At 45.8% G+C, this 27,132-nt stretch overlaps 1 protein-coding gene across 16 annotated transcripts in view; it reads right to left on the bottom strand.

Moving 5' to 3' along the window:
• Positions 1–27,132, bottom strand: part of zmiz1a (zinc finger, MIZ-type containing 1a) — a 402,917-nt gene that overhangs the window by 164,764 nt on the left and 211,021 nt on the right. For all 16 annotated transcript variants that reach the window (XM_052041291.1, XM_052041292.1, XM_052041288.1 and 13 more), the window contains one exon: positions 5,181–5,300. In XM_052041291.1, the coding sequence (XP_051897251.1) occupies positions 5,181–5,249 (69 nt within the window). In that variant the 5' untranslated portion in view covers positions 5,250–5,300. The remainder of the gene's footprint in view (positions 1–5,180; positions 5,301–27,132) is intronic.

Below are 27,132 nucleotides of genomic sequence, written 5' to 3'. Positions count from 1 at the left end.
ACAAAGGCTTCAGTGAATGAAGGAATAATCTACAGTCAAACTGAGGACATTTATAACTGGAAAGTGCTTTCTGGATGCTTTGTGTGAAAGATAGTCATTTATTCCTTTAAACTGCAGAAGATGTACAGCATGAAGCAGGTTGAAGTTTGCTGTTACTACTTCATGACTTTAAGTTCCTTTGAGGTTAAATGTCTCAGCAAAACATTCAAACAACTGCAGGCAGCTGACAGATTGAATTTCCTCCCCTGCCTTACACCTTTTATTATTTCTTGCCTGCCTTTTTAAAACACATGTCCGATTTGATGCTTTATCCTGCTCCTTAATTCTTCCCTCCTGTTCATCCCAGGCCAGTTCGCGGGTCCTCTGAAGATTAGTTCATGTAGTGATGTTAATAATCAGCACTCTCCCTCCTCACCAAGCCACACCAACTCTATCCCTCCCACCTTGTTCCCCAACACCAATGTCCTTAAGATGAGGTTGCTGCATTCTCAGTGAACTAATTTGACCATGTTTTGACCTGTCGTTGTCACACAGAACTACTGGTGCAGGTGACAAAGAACATGGGAGCAAACTCTCCCAATAATAACAAACTTCCTTTGATCCACAGAATTCAGAAAGCTAGGAAGTTCTGAGTGAAAGCAGCCTCCTGAATTCTCCACATGACTGTAATCCTGACTTAAAAAGACAAGTCCCGCTGTTGTCCATGAATATGAAGCCTGAAACTTCAATAAATCGGGTCACTTCCAGGGGAGAGGGAAGGTACCAAGGGTAGGAGTAGCGATGTGGGACCTCCCATCTCTCCCTCATGTATTCATTTTGATTGTTTTTCTTTCCTCAGCCCCAATCTCCCACCTTCTCCCCGTAACTCTTAACCCCCTTACTAATCAAGAACCTATCAATCTCTGCCTTAAGTACACCCAATGGCCTCCACAGCCATCTATGGCAGCGAATTCCACAGATTCACCGCCCTCTGGCTGAAGAAATTCCTCCTCATCTCAGTTCTAAAGGGACGTCCCTCTATTCTGAGGCTGTGCCCTCGGATCCTCGACTCTCCCACTACTGGAAACATCCTCTCCATGTCCACTCTATCCAGGCCTTTCAATATTCGGTAAGTTTCAATGAGATCCTCCCTCATCCTTCTGAGCTCCATCGAGTACAGGCCCAGGGCAAGTGGTGGCATCTTTCACAGTGGATTATAGGTGGACACAGTGCAGCAATCTAATTACTTGTGGACTATGACACTGCGCTGTACTCTAGATGTGGCAAATGCCACTTCTTAAAAGCTCCAGGAGCAGAGGGTCAGGTGATACCTCCGTATGATTGCTGCCACAATACATGACGAGGCCAGACTATGATGTAGAGGGGGCAGTCTAGAATGGTCGACCTGATACACAATATTTATCACCTCACTGCAAAGTAAACCTGTCCAGCGTGCAGGGGTTGTAATTAAAGCACAGTACAGAGTGACAATTCCACTGCAAGCTCAACAATTGCAAACAATCGCACTGTCCCAGAATATTTCATATTTTAATATGAGGAGTGTTTGATGTCTCTGGGTCTGTGCTTGATGGAGCTCAGAAGGATGAGGGAGGATCTCATTGAAACTTACCGAATATTGAAAGGCCTGGAAAGAGTTGATGTGCAGAGGATGTTTCCATTAGTAGGAGAGTCTAGGATCTGAGGGTACGGCCTCAGAATAAAGGGACGTCCCTTTAGAACTGAGGTGAGGAGGAATTTCTTCAGCCAGAGGGTGGTGAATCTGTGGAATTCCTTGCCACAGAGGGCCCTGGAGGCCAAGTTATTAGGTATTTTTAAGGTAGAGATTACATAGAACATAGAACAGTAGAGCATAGAACAGGCCCTTCAGCCCACGATATTGTGCCGACATAGCTAATCCCTCCTACCTACAGAATGCCCCTATCCCTCTATTTTCCTCTCATTCATGTGCCCATCCAAGCCCCTCTTAGAAGCCCCCAATGAGTTTGCCTCCACCACCCTATCAGGCAACACATTCCAGGCGTCCACCACTCTTACAGTAAAAAAAACTTACCCCTCACGCCTGTTCTGAACCTACCCCCTCTCACCTTAAATGCATGCCCTCTGGTATTGGATTGATAGGTTCTTGATTGGTAAGGGGTTCAAGGGTTACAGGGAGAAGGTGGGAGAATGGGGTTGAGAAGAGAAAGACATGATTGAATGGCGGAGCAGACTCGATGGGCCAAATGGCCTAATTCTGCTCCTATATCTTATGGTCTTATTTTTAAAGGGCAGTAATGTGTGCAGGGAACGAAAGCACACAAAAGATGACTGGAGGAGCTTGAGCTAAGTCTTTGTCTGCACAGCTCAAGGCAGGTGGGTTTAACTGCTGTTTTCCACCCTGAGCCGAGCAAACTTTCCACTTTATCAGTGCCTTCTGCATTAACAAATAAGGTAGGTGCTATCATGCTGAAATTTGGTTTAATTGTGCTGTGAATTAGTTCAATGTGTTTTCACAATAAGAAAATCCACCTATTCATTCCGGATAAAATGAGGTAATTTCTGCTCCTCAATTTTATTCCCAATGCCTGATCTTCGTTCTTCTCTGTGGTTTCCTGCCATTCTGTTTTTTCAGCCGGCTGTATCTTAACAGGCTGAGAGCTCTTACACAGAAAGCATTTCCCCCTTGGGGCCAGCTAACATTAATGTCAGCTGGCTGCTGCCTCCCTGGCAATGACACAGTGGAGCTTCTGCAGCACAGATAATGTCTCTGTATCAGCAAGTCAGAGAGAAAATAAAATGGTGAAGCCACTCTGCATGTTTAAGGCACACCAGTTTAAAAAAAGGGGGGAGAATTTCGCACAAATATCCAGATGCTTCGCAGTGGAGAGACGGTCTGTTTAGAGGAACATTTAATCTGGGATCAAGGTCACGGCCCATACGTTCCACAAGGTTTGTTTAATGTGAACAAATGGATAAGCTGAGTTTGCTTGCCAGCTGGGCGCTCCCAGTGAGAAGCAATGCTTGTTGGTGTTATTCACAGCTTTAATGGTGACTATTCTGCTGTGGAGCTACAGAGCATGAGATCAACGAAAAAGGCACCAAATTGCAGTCGAATCCAATAAAAGTAAATGGCACAACAGAGAGCAGAGAATCAATGAAATGTCATGTCACAGAAGGATGCCATTTGACCATTGAATCTATGCCAGCTCCTAGTACAGCAATACCCTTGGCCCCTGGTCCTTCCCTATGGCTCTGCAAGTTGCTTCCCAAGTGCTCTCCAATTCCCTTTTGAAAGTCCCGTTTCCACCAGCCCTACAAGTGGTGAGCTTCAGATCACAATCACTCTCTCATTCTGTAGCTTCAGACCTGTGTTTGGAATAAGCCTGGGTTAAATGCTCAGGTATTTTTTGACACAGAAGTGTTTTGTACCTCAGCTGTATCCACATCGCTCTTCCATGGTCAATGCATCAAAAGAGAAAATCTCAGTCAGAGAGTCTGCAGTGATAGTTGGTGCAGGTGGTACAGTATGACAGTAGTAATGGCTCCACAGGATTCACCATAAGGCCATTCTGTCCGACTGCCACATGCCAAATTTTATGTTCCACATGGTCCTTGCTGGCTGTCTCCATCGGACACCTTTCCTTTCTCACACAGCTTCCCACCGGAAGTGGACATGCTGATTGTTTCAACTGCTCCCTGTGGTATTGATTACCACTTTCGTAGAAACAGTGAACATTTGAAAAGTGAAAGGAGACCATTTGGTCCATCATGTCTGTGCTGGTGAACAGCCCGTCAATGTGGTCATGTGGCCAAACAGATCTGAAACTTGAAAGCAGCTGACTGCAGCCAGAACTCTTTCTCCTTGCTATTTTTCATCTCTAAATAAATTTCCTCTTCACACCATTCCATGTTTACCCCAACTAATCGCCTGGACCATCACCTCAGGTCTACCCTGTGCTTTTCAGAGTATGTGTTTCCTTCCTAATTGACTGCTAGTCCATACCGTTACCAGCGAATAACAACCTTCTAGCTCCCTGCTGCACCAATTATCTACCTGTCAAAAGTGCAAAATCCTGGCTTGCAGCTGTGTTTAATTTAGGTACAGTTCCACAGGACAAGGCCATTCAGCCTAGAGACAGAAATAGCTATGCAATTAAATTTAATACCCGAAAGAACTCACTACCAATCAGGTCAAGGTAGCCTGCTTTTACCTGAAGCCCATTTTGATTAGCAGCCTTTCCACCACCCTGAAAATACACTCCTTCCACCCCTGGGTGCACAGCGGCAAAGTTGGTAGAGCTATTGCCTCATAGCTTGTTTCAATCCTGACCTCTGACGCCATCTGTGCAGAGTTTGCACGTTCTTCTTGTGACCGTGTGGGCTTTCTCCAGGTGCTTTAGTTTCCTCATTCCAAAGATGTGAGGGTCAGTAGGTTAACTAGCCACTGTAAATTGCCCCAATTGTGTGGGTGAGTGGCAGAATCGGAGGGGAGTTGATGGGAGTGTGTAGAGATAAACGTGGTATTGGTGTAAATGAGTGCTTGATGGTTGCCATGGACTAGATGGGCTGAAAAGCCTGTTTCCTTGTTATATCACTCTAAGCTTGCAATCTGCAGAATCTACAACATGCACTGAAGGCACCCGCCTAAGTTACCTCCCAAACCCACAACCTCTACCACCAAGAAGGACAAGGGCTACAGGTGCAAGACGACATCGCCACCTGCAGATTCTCCTCCAGGTTGCAACCACTTTGAGCTGGAAATATATCATATGTTAAGGATGGACAACAGATGCTGACCTTGACAGCTATGCCCACGTCCCATAACTGAATAAAAAATATTATTGCCCGTCCTCACTGGCACACGGTCAAAATCAAACCGTACTGTGGGAGTACCTTCACCAGGAGGACAATGGAAGTTCAAGAGGGTGGCTCATCACCACATTTTCATAAGCATTAGGGGATGGGCAATAAGTGCTGGCCTTGCCAGTAATTGCCACATCCTGTGAAAGGATTAAAAAAATAACGTCACTGACCCTTTACAACGTGCAGCGAGGAATTGAGGTGTGAGATAAGGGAGCTGACGTCAGCTGAGTTAATGTGAGGAACTAACATAGAGATACTGATCTCAACTGTGGCAGCTTTCAGCAGTTAGTGGAAAATAAGACAGAGTTAGGAGACCAGGGCCGTGGGTTTTTCCTTACCTGTTTTATACACTGCAGCCGATCGTTTGTCTGCTGGATGTGTCTATCCATGGAAGTGACTGTGTTCATCTTTATTCTCTCTTCCTGCCTTCTACCGGTAAGCCATTAAACTTTTCCACTCTGCAAAACAAAACAGAATGGAATCACTGATTGGGGATTTGAGAGCCCAGCCAATTCACTCAGGCACATCACAGATGGTTCACAGTGATTTGTCTTTGCAGGTTGACATGTGATTATGGTGAGTGAGTAAGGCAGCATTCCATTGCCATTATGTCACCTAGCGACACCTGACCAGGTTGACACAACTCATTCTGCAGGACCCGTGAAGTCTCACTCAACAGGACGGTGCTGCAGCCTTCTCTGTAGGTGCTACTGTACCTGGAGGGATTCCCTTTTGAATTTAACTCCTCAATTTTCCCTCCACTGCATTTGCCTCCTCAGTTCGGTTGCAAGTTGAAGTTGACATCCCATGAACTTCTCACAAACACACAGAAGTCAAGTCGAGTTTATTGTCATATGCACAAATACGTGTATGCACAGGTGCAATGAAAAACTTACCTGCAGCGGCAACACAGGCGCATAGCATTGGAGACACAACATTCAAAAGAAAAACACATACATAAATCATACAAAAATTATACAAGAAAGAACACAATTAGAACAAAAAAGTCCATTGTAGTGCAAAGTGGTCATAATGTGGCTATACTGAGGTAGTGATTAGGGTTGTGCAGTTTGGTTCAAGAACCGAATAGTTGAAGGGAAGGAGCTGTTCTTGAACCTGGTGGTGTGGGACTTCAGGCTTCTGTACCTTCTGCCTGATGGTAGCTGTGAGAAGATGGCATGGCCCGGATGGTGGGGACCTTTGATGATATACGCTGCTTTTTTGAGGCAGCACCTCCTGTAGATACCACTGATGGTGGGGAGGGATGTGGCCGTGATGTATTGGGCTGAGCCCACTACTCTCTGCAGCTTCCTGCACTCCTGCACATTCGAACTGCCATACCAGACCACAATGCAACCAGTCAGGATACTTCCAGACACACGTTATTAAACATATCCAAGAAGGTAGATATATGTCTTAATGCTAAAAGGATCAAGGGATGTGGAGGCGAGGCAGGGAAGTGGTATTGTGGATGATCAGCTATAATTATATTGAATGGTGAAGTATGCCTGAATGGCCTCTCCTGCCCCTATTTCCTATGTAAAAGGTTTAGAGGCTGGATCTCGGAGCCCACTTCCAGCACAGCCTGAACACTGGATGCCAAGGTGCTTTTGTAATTTCCCAAAGACATGGCAAGGCAGAAAACATTGGAAAAATGCATCATAAATCAATTTGGTTTCTGTTCCAGATTTTACGCTTAATTACTGAAAAACATATTCCCACAACGTACACCACAGGATCGCTACAATGAACACCAGGCAGGGGGCCCAGTGTCCATTGCTTCATCGCTGCATATTTCAAATTGTTTTCAGGCAGCTGTAAAAATTTAACATTTTACCCCAATTGCTTCGATATCAAACTCACTGCCTTTAATCCTAACATTTGGCTAAGTCAGGAGCTAATTCCGGAAAGAAGCAGCAGGTAAAATTGTCACATTGACAATTTGAAATTTATTGTGAATTGAAACTGTAATTTGATTCACGTAAGCTAAAATATTGCTAAAAGTGGAAGGGCAAATCCTAATCATCAGAGGCTAACCTGCTTCAAACATATCTTTAGCACAAAGATTCTGTAACACACACTGGATCTGAATACACAGTCTCTGGTTCACTATGGGAGGCACCACAAAAATGTTCTCAAGACCACAAGATTAATAAAGACGTTGGAGAAAATTCCACCCATTTCAGCTCCCTCCACACTCCCTTAGGAATGTTGTTGTAAACAGTCCCTTCGTCACATTGTCTCTAACTCATGTTGTGCTCAAATCGGATTCCCCAGATCATGGGGAGCCAGGAGTATCTGCTTCTATTTACTTAACAGTGCTTGGCTTATCTCAGTGTGATTTATCATCCCTATGTTAACCAGAATCAAAGTCTTTGTTCAGACAGCTGACTCAATCTTTTGAAACTAGGGATCTCTGCAAACATGTCAAGCCCTTCACATGGTCTTCCACACAGAATCTTAGGCATTAACTGAACTTGAATTAAGAAATGACCCTTCCGATCCATGTAATCTCCTCCTGGATGGCGCCTTCACACCTCCAATCCAACCACCTGATCATCCCTAACTTACATTGTGCCCTCATTGGCAGCCATGGTTTCAGCTACCAGGGGCCTTAGCTCTGGAATTCCTTCACTAGATCTTTCCACTTCTCCTTCCTCCTTTGCAACCCTAACCCGAGTGCAATGGTACTCAAAACCCATCTCAATCACTTAGCTTTTTGACATCAACACCAATATCTATTTGCGTGGCTCAGTATCAATTTTTGATTGATAAACTTTCTGCACTACACACTGACTCAAGAAGGCGGCATCCATCATCAGGGTCATGCACTCCTCTCACTGCTACCGTCGGGCAGGAGGCACAGAAGTCTGAAGTCCCACACCACAGGTTCAAGAACAGCAACTTTCCTACAACCATCACAATTCTAACTGTACCTCAGCAATGGAACACTACGGACCACCTTTTGTACCACCGTGGACTTGCTGATTGTGTCTTTGCGTTTTTGCACGAAGGTCTTGCTTTTGCAGTCTAGTTTTTCCCACTGTATGGTATAATTTTATGTATAACTTATTTTCCGTGTGCTGTCTGTACCTATGTGCCTGTGACGCTGCTGCAAGCAGGTTATTCATTGTACCTGTACCTCACCGTACTTGTACATATGACAATAAACTCGACTTGACTTGACTGGGGATGCCATTGCTCTGTAAGAGGTACCAGGTAAATGAAGATGAGATTAAGCAGCACTGATGTCATTACACCATTGTACTGTGGCCACTTGCACTGTCTGATCCTGAGGGTCATTCTTCTTGTTCAGGTCAGAATTGGCTCTTCTGACCCAAGGGCACCTCTCACTCATTTTAGTGCTATTATCCTGGTTTCCTTTGATCTTGCTTTTTTTCATCAACTCTCATGGAATTAATTTAAATCCACTCATTTTCTGATTATATTTTCTACCCAGTCACCAGGTATCAGAATCTTATAACGAAAACCCTGCCAAAGGCTTAAAGGTTAATTTTGGTATCAGAAGTGCCATTAAAGCTTACAAGATGAGGATCAAATCAATCTGCTGAGGACTGGATGTCTGACCTGGATATGCAAGTTCAGATCCCACCACGGAGATCGAGGAATTTAAATTCAACTAATGAAATAATTTCACAATAAAAAGCTACCACTGGTAAGGGTGACCATGAAAGCAAAAATCCATCTTGTTCACTGACATCTTTCAGGGAAGGATATCTGCCAATCTTACCCTGTCTGATCTGACATTAGACCCAGATTGAATGTGGACCCAAGAAACTGCAGATGCTGGAATCTAGAGCAACACACAACTGCTGAACTCAGCGTGTCAGGCAGCATCTATGGAGGGAAATGGATAGTTAACATTTCGGGTCAAGACACTTGTCTTGCCCTGGCCTTTGTTCTGGTCGAGACCCATCTGGATGAAGGGTTTCAACCCGAAACGTCGACTGTCCACCTCCCTCCATAGATGCTGCCTGACCTGCTGAGTTCCTCCAGCATCTTGTGTGTTGCTCCAGAGTGAACTGGTTGGTTTTAACTGATATGGATGGCAAGTCACTAACTTCAAGGTTAGGGTGGACAATAAGTTTTGGCCTCAACTTATGTAAAGGGAAAAAACAAGTGTAGCTGGGAATTATAGACCAGTGAGTCTTACATCAGTGGTGGGCAAACTATGGGAGAGGATTCTTAGGGACAGGTCCTTAGGACGAGCATTTGGAGAAGCATAGTCTTATTAGGGGATAGTCAGCATGGCTTTGTGAGAGGCAGGTTGTGCCTCACAAGTCTGACTGAGTTTTTCGAGGAGGTGACAAAACAAGTTGGTAAAGGTAGAGCGGTGGATGTGGTGTATATGGACTTTAATAAGGCATTTGACCAGGTTCCCCATGGTAGGCTCATCCAGAAAGTCATGAGGCACGGGATCCATGGAAACTTGGCTGGGTGGATTCGGAATTGGCTTCCTCACAGAAGGCAGAAGGTGGTAGTAAGTGGAGAATATTCTGACTGGAGGTCGGTGACCAGTGGTATTCCGCAGGGATCTGTTCTGGGGCCCCTGCTCTTTGTGATTTTGATAAATGACTTGGATGAGGAAGCGGAGGGGTGGGTTAGTAAGTCTGCAGATGACACGAAGGTTGGAGGTGTTGTGGATAGTGTAGAAGGTTGTCATAGGTTACAACAGGATATAGACAGGATGCAGAGTTGGGCAGAGAAGTGGCAGATGGAGTTCAATCCGGAAAAGTGTGAAGTGATTACACAGAGAGTGGTGGGTGCCTGGGACTGGGACACACTGCCAGGGGTGGTGGTATGGACTGATACAATAGGGACATTTAAAAGGCTCTTAGATGGGCACATAGATATAACAAAACTGTAAGGTTATGGGCTGTACAGGAGGGCAGGTGATCGTGGAATAGGTTTATATAGATCAGCACAACATGGTGGGCCGAAGGGCCTGTACTGTGCTGTACTGTTCTATGTTCCTGGTGGTTTCTTTGTGTTGCTGCGCTTGGGTGATGGTACTGAGGTAGGGAAATAAACAGAACATCCTTATATGAAAGCATTAGCTCTCAACTAAACAGCAGTGCCTGGTGCATCAACATATGAAGGCCATACCACCCTCAGTTCTTAAAGGTACCTTTATACTTATGTACGTACATTACAGGAAGGCTCCATTTTCATTGCTAATTTGGACTGGTTTTTAGCTCAAAAACCAGCAGCAACACAGGCTCAGAGGGAGACACAAGAGACTGCAGATGCTGGAATCTGGAGCTACAAACAAAATGCTGGAGGAACCCAGCGGGTCAGGCAGCATCTGTGGAGGGAAATGGACGGTCAACGTTTCGGGTCGAGACCATTCACCTGGACTCAGATCTGCTGAGTTCCTCCAGCATTTTGTTTGTTGCTACAGGTATACAGGGTTTGGACCAGGGTGAGCAAGTTCAAAACAATGTTCAGAGGAGTGCCGAAGGGAGGACACCTGTCGACAGGTGTCATCCTGAACCTGTCTGAGCTCAGACTGGACGGGTAGAGAAGTCTAACCTCAGCAGAACAGGAGTTAGCTTGTGGAGCTCCAGATAACTTTGATGGTGGTTCAAATTGCTCCACTGCCGCGGTCTGCTCCACCATCCCTTGGCCCCCCGACTCGCTCTTCCCTCATTCACTCTCTGTTCCTAGCTGCTTGTTCACTCCCTCCTTTCAAACCTCACCCACTTGTCTGCGGTCCAACCGCCTTGCGGGATCCTCTCAGTTTACCTTGCACCTTCCCACGCACCATCCTGCCTCAAAGCAGTTGTGGTTTTGTGTGCATGGGGAGTGAATGCTGTCACTGGATTACATACAACAGTGTGAAGTTGGAGTGCTGAGCACACAAATTCAGGCAGAGTTCAGTCGTTGTGTCTTTGAGGTAACTAACATGAGATGGATGGAAGCAAATTGTTGCTGTGATAAAATTCATGATTCAAAAAGTAAATAAAAACAGAAAATGCTGGAATTACTCAACGGGCAGGCTACTGGTGCAAGAAGAGAAACTATTGATGTTTCAGGTCAGAGATCCTTCGTCAGGACTGGGAAGGAGATAAAAGAACTCGTTAAACTGCAGGGAGGGAGGGGGAGGGGAATGTCTCCGATCGGGTAAAACCCAGGGTGACCAAGGGATAAGCTGTCAACAAGGTTGTCTGGTTAATGAGTTGAATGGGAGCAGTTAGAGACTGAGGACAGTCACAAATGAAAGTAGGAATTCTGAATTTTGATTTGCATTGTTATAAGTAAGCATTCCCATCTTCTGTATTGCTAACTGGAGGCTAACATTCACCATGACCCTGTTGACCCTCATCTATTTTTATAGATGCACCATAGAAAGCATCTATCCGGAAGCATCATGGCTTGGTATGACAACTGCTCTGCCCGAGACCACAAGAAACCTCAGAGAGTTGTGGACACAGCTCAGAACATCATGGAAACCAGCCTCCCCTCCATGGACTCTGTCTACACTTCTCACTGCCTCGGTAAAACGGACAACATTATCAAAGACCACCACCACCTCCCATCCCCGGGCATTCCCTCTTCTTCCCTCTCCCTTTGGGCAGAAGATACAAAAGCCTGAAAGCACTTACCCACCAGGCTCAAGGGCAGCTTCTATCCCACTGTTTAAGACTACTGAACGATCCCCTAGTACAATAAGATGGACCCTTGACCTCTCAATCTACCTTGTCATGGCCTTGCACTTTATTGTCTGTCTGCACTGCACTTTCTCTGCAACTGTAACACTTTATTCTGCATTCTGTTATTGTTTTCCCTTGTACTACCTCGATATACTGTTGTAATGAATTGATCTATATGGATGGCATGCAAAACAAAGTTTTTTTTACTGTATCTTAGTACATCTGATAGTAATAAACCAATTCATGAAATGTACCAATTTATTGCATCTGAATATGCTTTTTGATTAGGAATAGAGCACAGATGATGACAGGTTTTAATGTGCACAGCTTGAATGTCCAGCGACATTGGAGATGGAGTGTTTGAGAGAGAAATCTCAGCTTTGTCTGCACACAGACATTTCCTGTCCCCCAAATCCTGTCCCTGCCTCTCAACCCCCATCTCCAGATTCTCAAGGGGCAACAATCATAACGTTCTGGAGTCAATAACATTATTGCAAATGATTAAAAGCATCCTGAAATTGCTGGCTTGGAAACAACTCTTGACTGAGACTGCATTCAGCAAGTGGGGAATTACACATCAAGAATACCACAAAGAGTGATTTTTGTTCCTCTGACTGCTGGCATGCCAGTGAAGCTCTGACCCACACACATGCCAAAAGTTTTCACCCATGACTGAATGAGATCGTGAGTTCGCCCGAGCAGCTACAAGCTGTTCATGTAACAACACACTGACTGCATTTGTGGTATGCGGCTCCCTGCATTGCTCACCACGCCAAGGGTTGCAGGTCCAGGCAAAGTTCACTCGACGGGGTTGTCCAGCCTCTTACTTTGCCTCCCTTCAACAGCTATTATCATCCTGACAGAGTCATACAGCATGGAAACAGGCCCTTCGGCCCAACTGGTCCATGCTGATCAAGATAACCATCTAAGCTAGTTCCATTCGCCTATATCCCTCCGAACCTTTCCTGTTCATGTAACCGTCCAAATGTCTTTCAAATGAATGATAGAGAAATGGGGGGGCTATGTGGTAGGGTTAGATAGATCTTAGAGCAGGATAAAATGTCGTCACAACATTGTGGGCCGGGGGGCCTGTACTGTACTGTAATGTTCTATGTTCTATAAATGTTATTAAGGTACCTGCCTCAACCACCCTCTGGCAGCTCGTTCCATGTATAGACCACCCTCTGGGTGAAAAAGTTGCCCCTTGGGTCCTATTAAAATTCTCTCCTTTCATCTTAAACCCATGCCTTCTCATTCTTGATTCCTCAACCCTGGGAAAAAGACTGCACACATACACGCCATCCATGCCTCTTCAGCCCAACTGGTCCATGCCAACCAAGATTCCCAGCTAAGCTAGTCCCACTTGTCCACATTCCTGTAAACCTTTCCTATCCATGTACCTGACAAAGTGTCTTTTAAACGTTGTTATCATACCTACCGCAACCACTTCCTCTGGCAGCTTGTTCCATATACCCACCACCCTCTGCATGAAGAAGTTGCCCCTCAGATCCCTTTTTAATCTTTCCCCTCTCACCTTAAACCTATGCTGTTAGTTATTGGTTCCCTTTCCCTGGGAAAAGGTCTGAGCGCGTTCACCCTATCTATGCCCCTCATGATTTTATACACCTCTATAAGGTCACCCCTCAGCCTCCTACACTCCAAGGAATAAAATCCTGGCCTGCCCAACCTCTCCCTATAACTCAGACCCTCGAGTCCTGGTAACAATCTTGTAAATCTTTTTGCACTTTTTCCAATTAATGGTGAGTTTCCTATTACAGTGTAACCAAAACTGTACATAATACTGCAGGTGTAGCCTCACCTATGCCTTGTACAACTGCAGTAATCATAGCCCAACTCCTACACTCAATACCCTGACTGAAGGCCAGTGTGCCAAATGCCTTCTTCACCACCCTGTTTACCTGTGATGCCACTTTCAGGGAACCATGTACTTGTACTCCTAGGTCCCTCTGTTCCACAACACTCCCCAGGGCACTACTGTTCACTGTGATGCAGGGTTTCTACCAAAAACATCAACAATTCCGTCCCCCCACAGATGTTGCTTGGCCCACTGAGTTCCTCCAGCAGATGTTTTGTTGCTCCAGATTCCAGCATCTGTAGTCTCTTGTGTCTCCAGTTATTTTCGAGTCTGGAAGTGAGGCAGAAGGAGTCTCACAACATGCCCAAGTCTTTTCATGACCAACAGGTGTCAGATTGGGAGGAATCACTGAATCACGCAGCACAGAAACAGGCCCTTGGCCCACTGAGTCCACACCCACTGTCGAGCACTCACACCCATCCAACACTAATCCCATTTTATTCTCCCCACATTCCCATCAACACATCCCAGATTCCACCACTCACTTTACATGAGCACTACAGGGAATTTACTGTTACCTATTAACACGTCTTTAGGATGTGGGAGGAAACCAGAGCACCCGGGGGAACCCACACGGTCACAGGGAGAATATGCAAACTTCACACAGACAGCGCTGGAGGTCGGGATTGAACCCGGGTCGCAGGAGCTGCAAGGCAGCAAGTCTACAAGTTGCGTCACTTGTGCCACCAAATTTTAACTTAAAATTGGTTTAAGTTTGCAGTTTACTTCTTGTCTACTTTGAAGAGGCACTTCTTAAATATCATCACTGAGGATAATTTTCATTCTGAACAGCAATTAACAAGACTGGTTATTTGGAAAATAAGAGTCTAAATGCAGCCAAGAAACAGAGTGCAAGTGTACAAGTGACAAAAGTTGCAAGGCAACTTGATAATGCCGATCAAACAAAGCCTGGATATTGTGACAATGCTGCAGCCAGCCAGAGGAAAGTGATTGGGTGATCCTCTTGTCAATCAAGCTTAACCCCCATGAAGACTGATCTAATGTATGTAATACAAGTGACTGTCCTCCACTCACTGTACTTTCCTGGAGAAATTTGCCTATGAGGAAAAGTTGCTGTAGTTCCAGTCTCCAGCACTCTTGCAACAATGGTTGGACATCTGCTCAAGTACAAAACCAAATCCCCACCCAAACCCAACCTAACCACAGATGGTCTGAACCCAACCCCAGCCCTGGGATTTACAAGGTTTTCCAACCCGGGACAATCAGGAGACAGTTACAGAGAGCAGATAAGTAACCTGACCATGCTCTTTGTCCACTGTTGTTGATCAAGAACTGAAGACACTTATGTTAACCTTGACTTTGGTTTTGTTTTTAATTGTGTGCTTCCTTGTAAAAGTTGTGTATAGTTTATGTTTTTCTTGTGTATGCTGCTTATCTGATGCTATGTGTCTGTGATGCTGCTGCAAGTAAGTTTTCCATTGCACCTGTGCATACATGTACTTGTGTACATAACAGTAAACTCAACTTTGACTGTGAATCCACCTTGGCTTGGACAAAGTACCAAGGTACAATCCAACCCAAATGTTTTATCAGAACGGACATCTACACGACTACGGTACGTGGAGCTGGGTCCCATCAGGCTTGGGTTGGGGAGCTAAGCTCCACCTCACACACAAGGGACCAACATAGTGTACCCCCTCGTTACAGCAGACCAGGTACTGAAAATTTGCTCTTACAGAATTCACAAACCACTACCGAAAGTTTTGAGATACAGAATAAAAATCCGCTCCTACGAAATTCATGAGAGGAAAAATAAATAAACACAAAATGCAGAAGTAACAACGAATTTTGTCAAGATTTCGCGTTACAGAAAATCATGAGGCGGATGATTTTCTAGGAACATAACCCCTCTGTGATGCCGGGAGATGGTGGGGGCTGGTGGTGTTCTGTATTCAGGTACAAGTCTCGCCAGTGAGTGCAGTTTTATCACATGAAGCACTACGCTGGCCTCTCCCGACACACCATGCCCTCTCCCGAGATCTGATCTAGGATGTCCTTGGGATACTTCAGCTGACTTTGATTGCTCTTCCACAGTCCGGGGTTACAGAGTAGTACGTCTGTACAGTACCTCAGCTTGACCAGCTCTCCCACACCACATGAAGAGAAGCGGATGCAGAACGAACCCTTTGCAAACACTGGCTGCAACGGCAACTCAGTGACAGTCGGTTCTGTCAAGGGGGGAGGAGAGGTGGAATCTCAGGAGAGTCAGTGATCATTGTTCACCGACCCACAGAGTAGGTATGGTGCCCGGTAATTAAAAACTGCAGCAGTAAGCACAGGGAACAGTTATTATGCCAGCTTTCTGGTGCCCCTGTCGCAGTGGGAACATGCGGTGGCATTGAATGAAATGTATCATTTTAGGGTGCGTGCTCTCTGACTGTATTGGGTAACATGGCTGAATTCGGGAACACAGGTTGTTAGCTCTGCGTGTAAGAAAGTAACAGGCAGTGTTTCTGTTTCAGTTCTGGGCTCCTGCTGATTCACAGGCAGCCCAGCGCTGTGACGGGGCCCACTGTGCATTGCCACCTCAGGAGGGGTGGATAGCAGGAATGGACAAAGACTGGTGGAGTCTGTGCTTAATCTGAAGCAACCTGGTTAAGCCCATTCCCCACTCTCTTGCCTTATTCACTTTAGCCCTAGCTACAATAAAATTGACAGCACAGACAACTGATGCACAGAATGGCGGTGGGAGCGGCCTGCTTATCTGGGACCACTCCATCCCGAAGTAGGTTGGTGCACAGAGGGAACTGTGAAATGTGATAAGGCTCCTTGCGTCGATACAGGAACCAACTTGTGTCGATATTTCATTCGTGAATTGGACATGGAAAGCAAATCTCACTGTTTTGAAGTTGGACACAGAAGTCCTGTCACGTTGCTGGATACTGTGCTCAACAGTGACTGTACTTCAATACAACCTCATTGCTGATGAAAGGTTTTGGGACATTTTGAACTGGACGTGAAAGGCCCTATAGAAATGCAATGGTTTACTTTCTTTTTCAGGGGTGACTCTATATCAAAAGGGAAAAATTAAGCAAAAAAAGTGGAAAATCATGACTATTTTCCATAGTTTGTTTGGAAGAAGTGTCTTTTTTATTTATCCCATCAACTGAAACTCACGTTAAATTCAGAATCAAATATGTGTATCTCACTCATAGTGTGTGAGCTGATGCGTTTGTGAAAAGTGTATATATCTGTGTACATATGTGCATGGGTATCTGTGCATGTGTCAACATCTGTACGTGTGTGTGTGTGTGCCTGTGCGTGTATCCACATGTGTCTGTTTATGTGCTTGTGTATGTATGTGGATTTGAGCATGTGCATGTGTGTGTATGTATAATCTGTGTATGTATGTGGAGATGAGTGTATATATCAGTATGTGGTTGTGTAAATGCTTGTGTGTGTGCCTTTGTGTATGTGTGAGCCTGCGTGCAAGTATGTGTGTGTCTGTGTGTGTGCGCCTTTGTGTATGTGTGTGCCTGCGTGCAGGTATGTGTGTGTCTGTGTGTGTGTGCCAGTGTACGCTCAGCACATTGAGCCCTGACTGGTGAATGCTTGCAGCTTGCAGGATATTAAAGCTGACGCCAAGCGATAGTGACAGGCGATCTGTCACAGGCCGCCCTGCTCATGGTGGAGACGAGCAGACTTGCACGCAAACCTTCGCACGGGTGAAAGCAGCTGCAGCAGAGGTCGCTGCAGCCATGAGGGACGTGGGCTTAATGGAATCCGAACAGTAATGGGAGTGGTGGGGGTTGGGGTGGGGGGTGCTCATCAACCCCTGGATGAGCCCCTTCCTCTGCCGTTCCCCCAGGAGTATAGGCAGCAGTGGCAACATGCTGTGATGCCATTAAACTTCCCTGCCCACTGCCTGTGAATCAGCAGTAGCCCAGAACTGAGACAGAAACACTGCCCGTTACTTTCTTACATGCAGAGCGAACAACCCGTGTTCCCAAATTCAGCCACGTTACCCAACACAGTCGGAGAGCATTCACCCCAAAATAATATATCTCATTCAATGCCACCGCATGTTCCCACTGCGACAGGGGCACCAGAAAGCTGGCATAATAACTGTTCCCTGTGCTTACTCCTGCAGTTTTTAATTACCAGGCACCATACCTACTCTATGGGTCCTCACTACAATGCTAAATTAAAAAATGCATAAGCCAAGATTAGCACATCAAGAAACAAATTGCATGCAACTAAAGGAATGTAGGAATATTGTCAGATTCCTGAGTTAGACTCTTGAACAGACCTCTTATATGAAAAAGATGAACTGTTCACCCCACCATCTACGTCATTATGACCCTTGCACCTTATTGTCTACCTGCACTGCACTTTCTCTGTAACTGTAACACTATACTCTGCATTCTGTTTTCGTTTTTACTACCTCGATGTACTTATATATGGGATGATCTGCCTGGATGGCACGCAAACAAAACCTTTTCGCTGTATCTCAGTACCCGTGACAATAGTAAACCAATACCAATAAAACCAGCAGTCACAGTCTCAAAGGAAGAGGCAAGATGTTCAGGATTGAAATGAAAAGAACTTTTTTTTCACCAAGAGGGTAGTGAATTTTTGCAATTCTTTGTAACTGTAACACTATATTCTGCATTCTATATTGCTTTTCCCTTTGTATTACCTCGGTGTACTTATGTTTTGAAATGATTTGTATGGATGGCATGAAAAACAAAGTTTTTCTCTGTATCTTGGTGCATGTGACAATAATAAACCAATTTACCAAGCAGTCATAATTCTGCACAAATCCAAATTCTATTCTTCCTTCATTCCCAACAACTCCTCCCAGATTCCACCACTGACCTACACATGAGGGGCAATTTACAGTGGCCGACTAACTTACCATCCCGCACGTCATTGGAATGCAGGAGGAAACTACAGTATCTGGAGAAAACTCACAGGGAGAACATGCAAACTCCACACAGACAGCACCTGAGGTCAGGATCGAACCTGGGTCAGTGGAGCTTCAAGGCAGAAGCCCCACCACCTGCCCCCCCCCACCCCCCCGGCCAAAGACTTCTCCCATTCCCCGTTGTGGTGAATGTTTCCTTTATTTAAGTCCCAGGGGTTGAATTTTCTCTCACCACTGAAATCATGATATTTCTGGTCAGTCCCCTCAGCTCCAACACACGGAAACACCACTGGATTTAATGTCCAATGGAACTCTGCTTAATGTCTTATCATAGGACCTACGCCCAACAGGAGTTTCCAGTTCACAATTTTACTGTCCCAACAGCTACCGCTCAATGGTTGCACTAAACCCAGACAGGATTCTTACCAGCAATTCCCAACAAATGGAACGATTCAATTAAGTTTGCACTCTGCTTTTCAAAAAATTGGCACAATTTTGCAAACCAGTCCAACAAGCTTCGTTCCAGTGTGGTTAAACACATCCATTTACATGGTCCATTTAAGGTTAACCCTTCATCATCACTGGGTAAAACACTTCATTCAGGGGACATGGCTGGCATTAATCGCCATGATTACGTTGCTCTTGAGAAGGTTATGGGAACCTTCTTAAACACTTGTAGTTCAATACGACAGAATGGCTTGATGGGCCAGTTCAGAGGGCTGTAAAGTCCCCACTTTGGAGTTGGAGTCAAGTTAAAGAACAGTCAGAACTTTTAATATTCAGCCCATGTGGTCATTTTCACTGCTTCCAGTTTCATTGACCACAGACGACAACAGTCCAATTAAACTGCATCTCTAAAAGAAGAAAGCAAAAATTCCTCTGAGGAACAAACATCTATTATTTCAGTGGATGAATGTATTGTCCATTGTGGTACTGACCTAGTCTAGGCTGTAATCTGAGCTGATTTCACAACACAACCCGCTGGGTGGAGCAAGGCCATAGAGTCATGGAGTCATACAGCACAGAAACAGGACCTTCAGCCCACCGTGTCCATGCCAGTCATCAAGTCCCATTCACTTAAGGTCTGTAGCCTACTATGCCTTGGTCATTTAACCCGGCAACCCTCGGGCAGAGAGGAAAGGGAAATAACAAACAACAAACAATCTGCTGGAGGAACTCAGTGGGTCGAGCAGCATCTGTGGGGGTGGGGGGGGGGGGAGGAATTATCAATACTTTGGGTCGAAACTAGCCCCTCTCCATTGCTATATGTGGATGCTTGCTGGCAAGAGCAAGAGCAATTTTGGGCCCCGTATCTAAGGAAGGATGTGCTGGCCCTGGAGAGGGTCCACAGGAGGTTCACAAGAATGATCCCAGCAATGAAAGGCTTAGCATTAAACACGAGGAGTGTTTGATGTCTCTGGACCTGTACTCGATGGAGTTCAGAAGGATGAGGTGGGGATCTCATTGAAACCTCCCGGATACTGAAAGGCCTGGATAGAGTGGACGTGGAGAGGATGTTTCCATCGGTGGGAGAGTCTAGGACCCGAGGGCACAGCCTCAGAATAAAGGGACGTCCATTTAGAACTGAGATGAGGAGGAATTTATATCACTAGAGAGTGGCGAATCTGTGGAATTCACTGCCACAGAGGGCTGTGGAGGCCAGGTCACTGGGTGTATTTAAGGCAGAGATTGATAGGTTCTTGATTAGTAAGGGGGTTAAAGGTTATGGGGAGAAGGCGGGAGAATGGGCTTGAAAAAATCAGCCATGATTGAATGATGGAACAGTCTCGATGGGCCGAATGGCCTAATTCTGCTGCTATATCTTATGGACATGAACAAAATGTCCACGTGTACAGCCAGGGAACTGTGGCAAAGTGGTTAATTTACCAGAGGTGCTTCCACAGCCTTGGACCGTTGATCCAGATACACAAGGTCGAACCCCAAGTGATTAAATAAATCTGGAACAATGAGGTAGTTGAAGGAACGGTAACCATGAAACTAAACACTGCCCGAAAAATCTATGCAGGTTACAGATGTCTGCTTTCTTTACCTGGTCTGGCCTGTGTGTGATTCCTGTCTAACCAATGTGTCTGACTGATTAAGGGATGGACAATAAATGCCAGCGACGTTCACATCACATGAACAAGCAAATAAAAGATTATCAAAACTTCATGAGGTACTTCACAGGACCGTTATCGGACTACGTTTCAATTTAAGGAAGTATTTGTATCGATGACCAAAAGCTTCAAAGGATTTCTGCACCAAGGAGAGAGAGGTTGGGTTGGAGAAACAAAGGTCTGGAGATGCTGGAATCTAGATGAAAAACATAATGATGCTGGAGGAACTCAGCAGGCCAGGCAGCATCCATGGAGAAAAGCAGGCGGTCAACGTTTCAGGTCAGGACCCTTCTTCAGGACATGTTGGGTTGGGATTCCAGAGCTTGGGGCCCAGGCATTTTGAGACTGCCAGTGAACTGTCAAGTCCAGGGAGCACATGGGCTCCAAACTATAAGTGTGCAGAGAGCATATAATTGTTGCAGCAAAGGAGGTGGTCGTTCAGCTCACTGGGTCAATGCCGGCTCCTGGTAGAGCAATCCTATCAGGTCCTCATTTCCTGAAAATAACTTTCCTCCAACCGCCTGTCCAATTCCTTTCTGGCAGGCATGGATTGGTTCAGTCTTGTTCCCCTCTCCAAGCAATGAGTTCCACATCGTAACTGCTCTTTGAGTTAAAAAGCTTCTTCTCACATTCCACTTTTGGGTCTTTTGCCTACAATTTTAACTCTTAGATCTCAGAAGGTAATAGGGCAGTAGACTGCTGCAGTTCGTAGAGCTCACAGCTCCAGAGGACCAGGCTCGATCCCGGCCTCCGGTGCTGTCTGTGTGGAGTTTGCACGTTCTACCTGTAACCGTGTGGGTTTCTTCCGGGTGCTCCGGTTTCCTCCCACATCCCAAAGATGTGCAGGTTGGTCGGTTAACTGGCTGCTGTATATTGCCCCAAGTGTGTGGATGAGTAATAGAATCAATAGCAGTCCAGATGGAGGGTCTCGACCTGAAACGTTGACTGTCCACTTCCCTCCACAGATGCTGCCTGACCCACTGAGTTCCTCCAGCAGTTGGGGTTTTGATCCAGATTCCAGATCTGCCGTCTCGTGTGCCCAGAATCCATGACAATGTGGGGAGAATAGATTACAGGGAAAATGAGCAGGGAATGGGATTGATGTGTGAGCTGGGATAGACCCAGTGGGCTGAAGGGCCTTCTTGTAAGGAACTATGCAGATATGGAAATTTCAGCGACGGTTAGTGCGGGAGGAGGGAGTGTTGGGCAGCAAGGTGGGTGAGTGTTTCAAAAACGGATGAGAATTTTGAGAAGGTGAACATTAAATTTGCCTCAGGCTGTCATTGTCCATGTCTATGGGATGGAAAGCAGTCAGAACTCAATAAAGGAATGGAGCAAATGACAAGGAATAATGAAGTCGAGTGGACAGTCAGAGACGTTTTCCCAGGGCGACAATGGCTAACACGAGGGGACATAATTTTAAGGTGATTGGAGGAAGGTATAAGAGGGATGTCAGGGGTAAGTTTTTTACACAGAGAGTGGTGGGTGTGTGGAACACACTGCTGGCAGAGGTTGTGGGGGCAGATACATTAGGGACAGTTAACAGACTCTTAGATAGACACATGAATGATAGAAAAATAGGGGTCTATGTGGGAGGGAAGGGTTAGACATATCTTAGAGCAGGATAAAACGTCAGCACAACATTTTGGGCTGAAGGGCCTGTACTGTGCTGTAGTGTTCTATGTTCTATGAAATCATGGTGTCATGAGATTTCGAAACATATGATCACACCCTCCTCCTCTCTGATATCCTGATTACCCAGAACCACAATAGTGGTTACAGTGAGTGATCTGAATGGATTAAGAAGCTGGGAGTAAAACCTTTTCATTCAAAGGGAGATCATATTTCTCTGATGTGACAAGATGAAATAAACGGTGCACACAGCAGACTTCACATCGAGCAGCTTTGATTCAGACAATGGTCCCAGGATGGGTCTGGGTATTTAAAGAGATTGCAGCTCACCAAATTCCGTGCTCGACTGAGATTTGATGCCACTGCTTTCCAAAGGTGCAAGTGTAAAAAATCTATCTCTGCGTGAGCAAGGGGTTCGTCGGGTGCTGCATTTGGCTGTCAGAAGTTCCAGGGTTCAAGTCCCACAGTGAAGACATGAACACAAATATCCAGGTTGTGGAACTGGGGAGAGCAGCACCGTTGGAGAAATTGTCTTTCAACTGGGGTTGATCTGAAGCCCTATCTGCCCTCCCAGCTTGGCATAAAGGCTCCCATGGCACTATTTTGGGGTGGGGAATTGAGGGAGGAGTCCTCCACGGTGTTCAGAGCTATCCTTCACTAGTCTCTGGACTCATCATCATGTCCGACTTAACTGTGGACAGAGTGCTGGCGTGTCAGAGAATATCCAAGTGAAAACTTAAATAAAGGGTCGTCCAGGGGCAATACACAAAAAGTGCTGGAGGAACTCAGCAGGTCAGGCAGCATCCACGGAGGGAAATAAACAGTCGACGTTTCGGGCCGAGACCCTTCATCAGGACTGGAAAGGAAGAGAGCAGAAGCCAGAATAAGAAGGTGGGGGGAGGGGGAGGAGTACATGCAGGCAGGGGACAGGTGAGTCCAGGTGAGAGGGGGAAGGTAGGTGGGTGGGGGAGGGGGGGGGAAGATGTAATAGGCTGAGAGGTGATAGGTAGAAGAGGCCAAGGGCTGAAGAAGAAGGAATCCGGTAGGAGAGGGCAGTGGACCATGGCATAAAGGATGGAGGAGGGGAGGAGAGGAGATGGGCAGGTCATCAAGGTGGGGGAAGGGACCAATTGGAATAAGGGAAGGCAAAGGAGTGGGGGAGAAAGAAAAAGAAGGGGAGGGGTTACAGGAAGTTAGAGAAATCGATGCTGAGGCCGTCAGGTTGAAAACTCCTAAGGTGGAATTTGAGGTGTTGCTCCTCCAACCTGCACCTGGCCTCAACATGGCAGTAGAGCAGGCCATGGACAGACATGTCAGTGTGGGAGTGGGATGTGGAATTGAAGTGGGCGGCCACCGGGAGGTCCTGGCTGTTGTGGAGGATGGAATGAAGGTCCTTGATGAGGGGGTCACCCAATCTGCGTCGGGTCTCGCCGATGTAGAGGAAGCCGCACCGGGAGCACCGGATGCAATAAATGACTCCCACGGACTCACAGGTGGAGGGTTGTCCGTCCCTTTTGACTGAAGCAAAATAAATTCCTGGGCTCTGTTTGAACACAATCACAGCGTGCAGCACTTCTTTAATATTTTTAGGGTAGGATTAGGTACTGAGTCGGGAAGTTGGGACGTCATGGTGTGGTTCTACAAAACGCTGGTGAGGCTGCATTTGGAGTATTGAGTTCAGTTTTGGTCACCCTGCTAGAGGAAAGATATTACTAAAGTGGGAAGAGTGCGGGAAAGATTTACAAGGATGTTGCCAGGACTGGAGGGACTGAGTTATAGGGAGAGGCTGGACAGGCTAGGACTTCTATCCTTGGAACGTTGGAGTCTGAGAGGTGATCTTATAGAGGTGTATAAAATCATGAGGGGCATAGATAGGATGAATGCACTCGGTCTGTTCCCCAGCGTTGGGGAATCAAGAACCAGGGGGCATAGAGAGGGGAAAGATCTAATAGGAACTTGGGCAACTTTTTTTACACAGAGGGTTTTACATATGTGGAATGAGCTGCCAGGGGAAGTGGTTGAGGTATAGTTTCTGGAACAGCAAACCATCAGAGAGGAAAGTGGAGACATTGTTTGATTCAACTTTGACACCCCCAGCTATACAAGTATGGATTTTAGTTCAGAATTCCTGGATTGTGGCTGGGGAAATCTGTTTAGGAATTGAAACAAAGAGGAAAGCGCAAGTGGTTTCAGGTTTATGTCTGGGAACAGAGTCTTTGGAATGAGAGACCGACTTCAGGTGATAAACTAAGAGCAATGTAAATATATTGGCACAAAATTGAAAACAAATTGATGTGAGTGTAAACCATTTCCTGTAACTCACTGACATCAGTTAACTAAATCAGTCAAGTGACAACAGTGAATAGGGATTATTCTGAGTTGAGAATATTTTAAAGACTCGTCAGAAGCCTCACTAGTTTTACAAAAACATTTAACATAAACAGTCCCGTAAAGCAGGAATTAATTATAGGACTCACAAGGTCACTCCTGCTCTCAAATCAACTTGAATTCTAAGAGTAATCTCAATATAAATTGGTTTGCCAACTGTACTGTGTCATGTGATCGAGTCCTATTGGGAACTATGGATGTAACTAAGGCATGCCACTGAAAGCTTTATTGATTGTGGGTAAATTTTCTGGGTTTCCTGTTTACAACAGTGACCACAGTTCTAAAATATTTAATTGGCTCTAAACTCCCAATGGCTTGACGGGGTTGTAAAAATGCAAGTTGTGCTTTTTTTTCGCACTCATAATGACAATCGAAACCAAGCCCAAAGACGTTCCATCATTTGTGTTCAAAGTCCTTAAGAGGACAACAACTAATGTGCAGGGTTCCTCACTTGAGCAGGAAGTGAAGATCAAAAATCTGCAGATGCAGGAAATCTGAAATAAAAACAAAGTTGCTGGAAATACTCAACAGGACAGGCAGCATCTATGGAGAGAGAAACAGAGTTCATATTTCAGGTTGATGACACCTCATCAGAACTGGGAAGGAAAGCAAACAAGTTTGATTTAGAGAGGGTAGGGAAGAGATGGATAGGACAAAGGAAATGTGTCTGATTTCATCGAAGATGTCCCTGGCCTTGCCAGAGGTCTTCCCTTTATCCTGCCCATTCCTTGCACACTTTCACTGCAACTGAAAACGAACTAGGTTTCTCTCCTTCCCAACCCTGAGGTGCCCGACCTGAAACATTAACTTGGCCTCTCTTTCCACAGATGCTGCCTGACTGACTGAGTATTTTCTGTTTTTCAGAGGAGTGTGCCCCCCACTGGCCCTGTCTCCTCATCTGGTACTTCTGCCAGCTGTTTAAGGCTTCTTTGCACATGATGATAGAGTCCAGAGACAGAGTCTAAGGCACATAGTCTAGAGATTCAACACCAGTGGGCACAGGGGTGGGGGAATGGTGGGGTTAGGTTGTGGTTGGGGGAAATGAGGAATTCAAGTCAAGGTCAATCATAGCTGTCAATCTAAATCCGCCCAGCAAAGTTGGGACCAAACATCACTCTGCTTTAGTTCCTGGGCCAGCTGGTTCTAGCTGGGTGATCTGGACAAGATATTACAACGTTTTTGAATATGTAAGCATTGTTTACACATGAAAAATATTATATGCAGGAAGGCTGCAAGAAATGTCAAAGCAATCTTTTCCAAGTCAATAGATTTAATATTTTCTAGGTTCAGCAACGGGGAACGAAAAGCCAAATGTCTGATTTAATGACACACAGAGGCTTCAATATCATCTTGGGTCTGTGTGAAGCCAATTCTTTCAGCGTCACACCACCAGGTGACTCTCTTCACTGCTGAAGCCCAGGCTCCCCTCACAGATTGCACAGATCTGTTTCTTTAAACTGTGACACTCACTGCAAATCCTCCACTGCTGATTCCTAACAGGGTGCACCAGAGCTGAGACAGCCTGCCTGACCTTGCAGTTATTGATTAACAATCTTTGCCGTTCTGGTCTCCTGCTGCGCTTCACTAATGAATGCAGCTTCCTAACCTGAGGGCAGGGCTCGATGCTGTCTGTTGTGGTTGAAACCACTGCCCCTCTGCGACTGGGTGAGAAGCAATAAGGAATAAAAGGCATTTTCTTCCCCCCTCTCACTTTTAATGGAGCATCATGCCATTCCCACCTCGCTGCCTGTTACTGATAGACCAATTTGTGACAGTGCTAAATGGCTGCTCAGTGACCGCTGCTATGGTCACAGAACAAACAAAGCAACCAGAAGGTGGAGGAGCAGGGGTTAAAGGTTAATTTAATCATTAAACACTTGAGGAAAGGAAATTCTCTTTAATAAACCTCCTTGTGGTAGATGGTGTAAAATGGACCACAGCTGCTTGGCTGGTCTTTGAGAAAGGCAGTGTCAGACAAAGAGAGGCTGGCTGGAAGCAGAAGGGTTAGAGATGTGTCTCCTGCCCAATAACACAGAACCGTTCCCATTGTTCCTCCACAAACGTGTTAGTAATCTGAAACAGACCAAGACTCTCCTGGGTCACACACTGTGTAAGTGTGTGCGCACATGCACACACACAACACCATGCAGACACACATAACACACACACAACACATGCACACATGTACACACAACATGCATACACAAAACACACATACACACTACACGCACACACACAACACACAACATGGAGACATATACAATACATACTTGCACACATGCAACATGCACACATACAACCAGACAACACACAGAGAACATGCACACATACACAACACACATGTAGAACATGCACACAGACACACGCGCGCGCGCACACACACACACACACACACACACACACACAGAGTGGATTACAATAGATCATTGCTCTAAAAGCACATTTGGTAATACATTTACATAAATGTCTGCACACAGATGAACAAATGGAAATCTGGGTTCTGTTTAACATGATGCCAAACTCCAGAAGGAGCAGCGGTGAGGGCTGACAACAGGACCACGTGCTCGCCCCCCCCCTCAGCCAGTCAGCTCACAAATAATGAATGCCACATGCGACAGAGGGAGTCTGGAGGGCCCCCATCTGCCTACAGATGGCACAGAGCACAGTCTGCAAACAAGTTCCACTCATGGGCCACAGTGTTCCCTCGGTGCCAAA

This window comes from Pristis pectinata, chromosome 30 (assembly GCF_009764475.1).
Source record: "Pristis pectinata isolate sPriPec2 chromosome 30, sPriPec2.1.pri, whole genome shotgun sequence".
Lineage (NCBI taxonomy): Eukaryota > Metazoa > Chordata > Chondrichthyes > Rhinopristiformes > Pristidae > Pristis > Pristis pectinata.
This window is presented reverse-complemented; position numbering and strand designations above follow the sequence as displayed.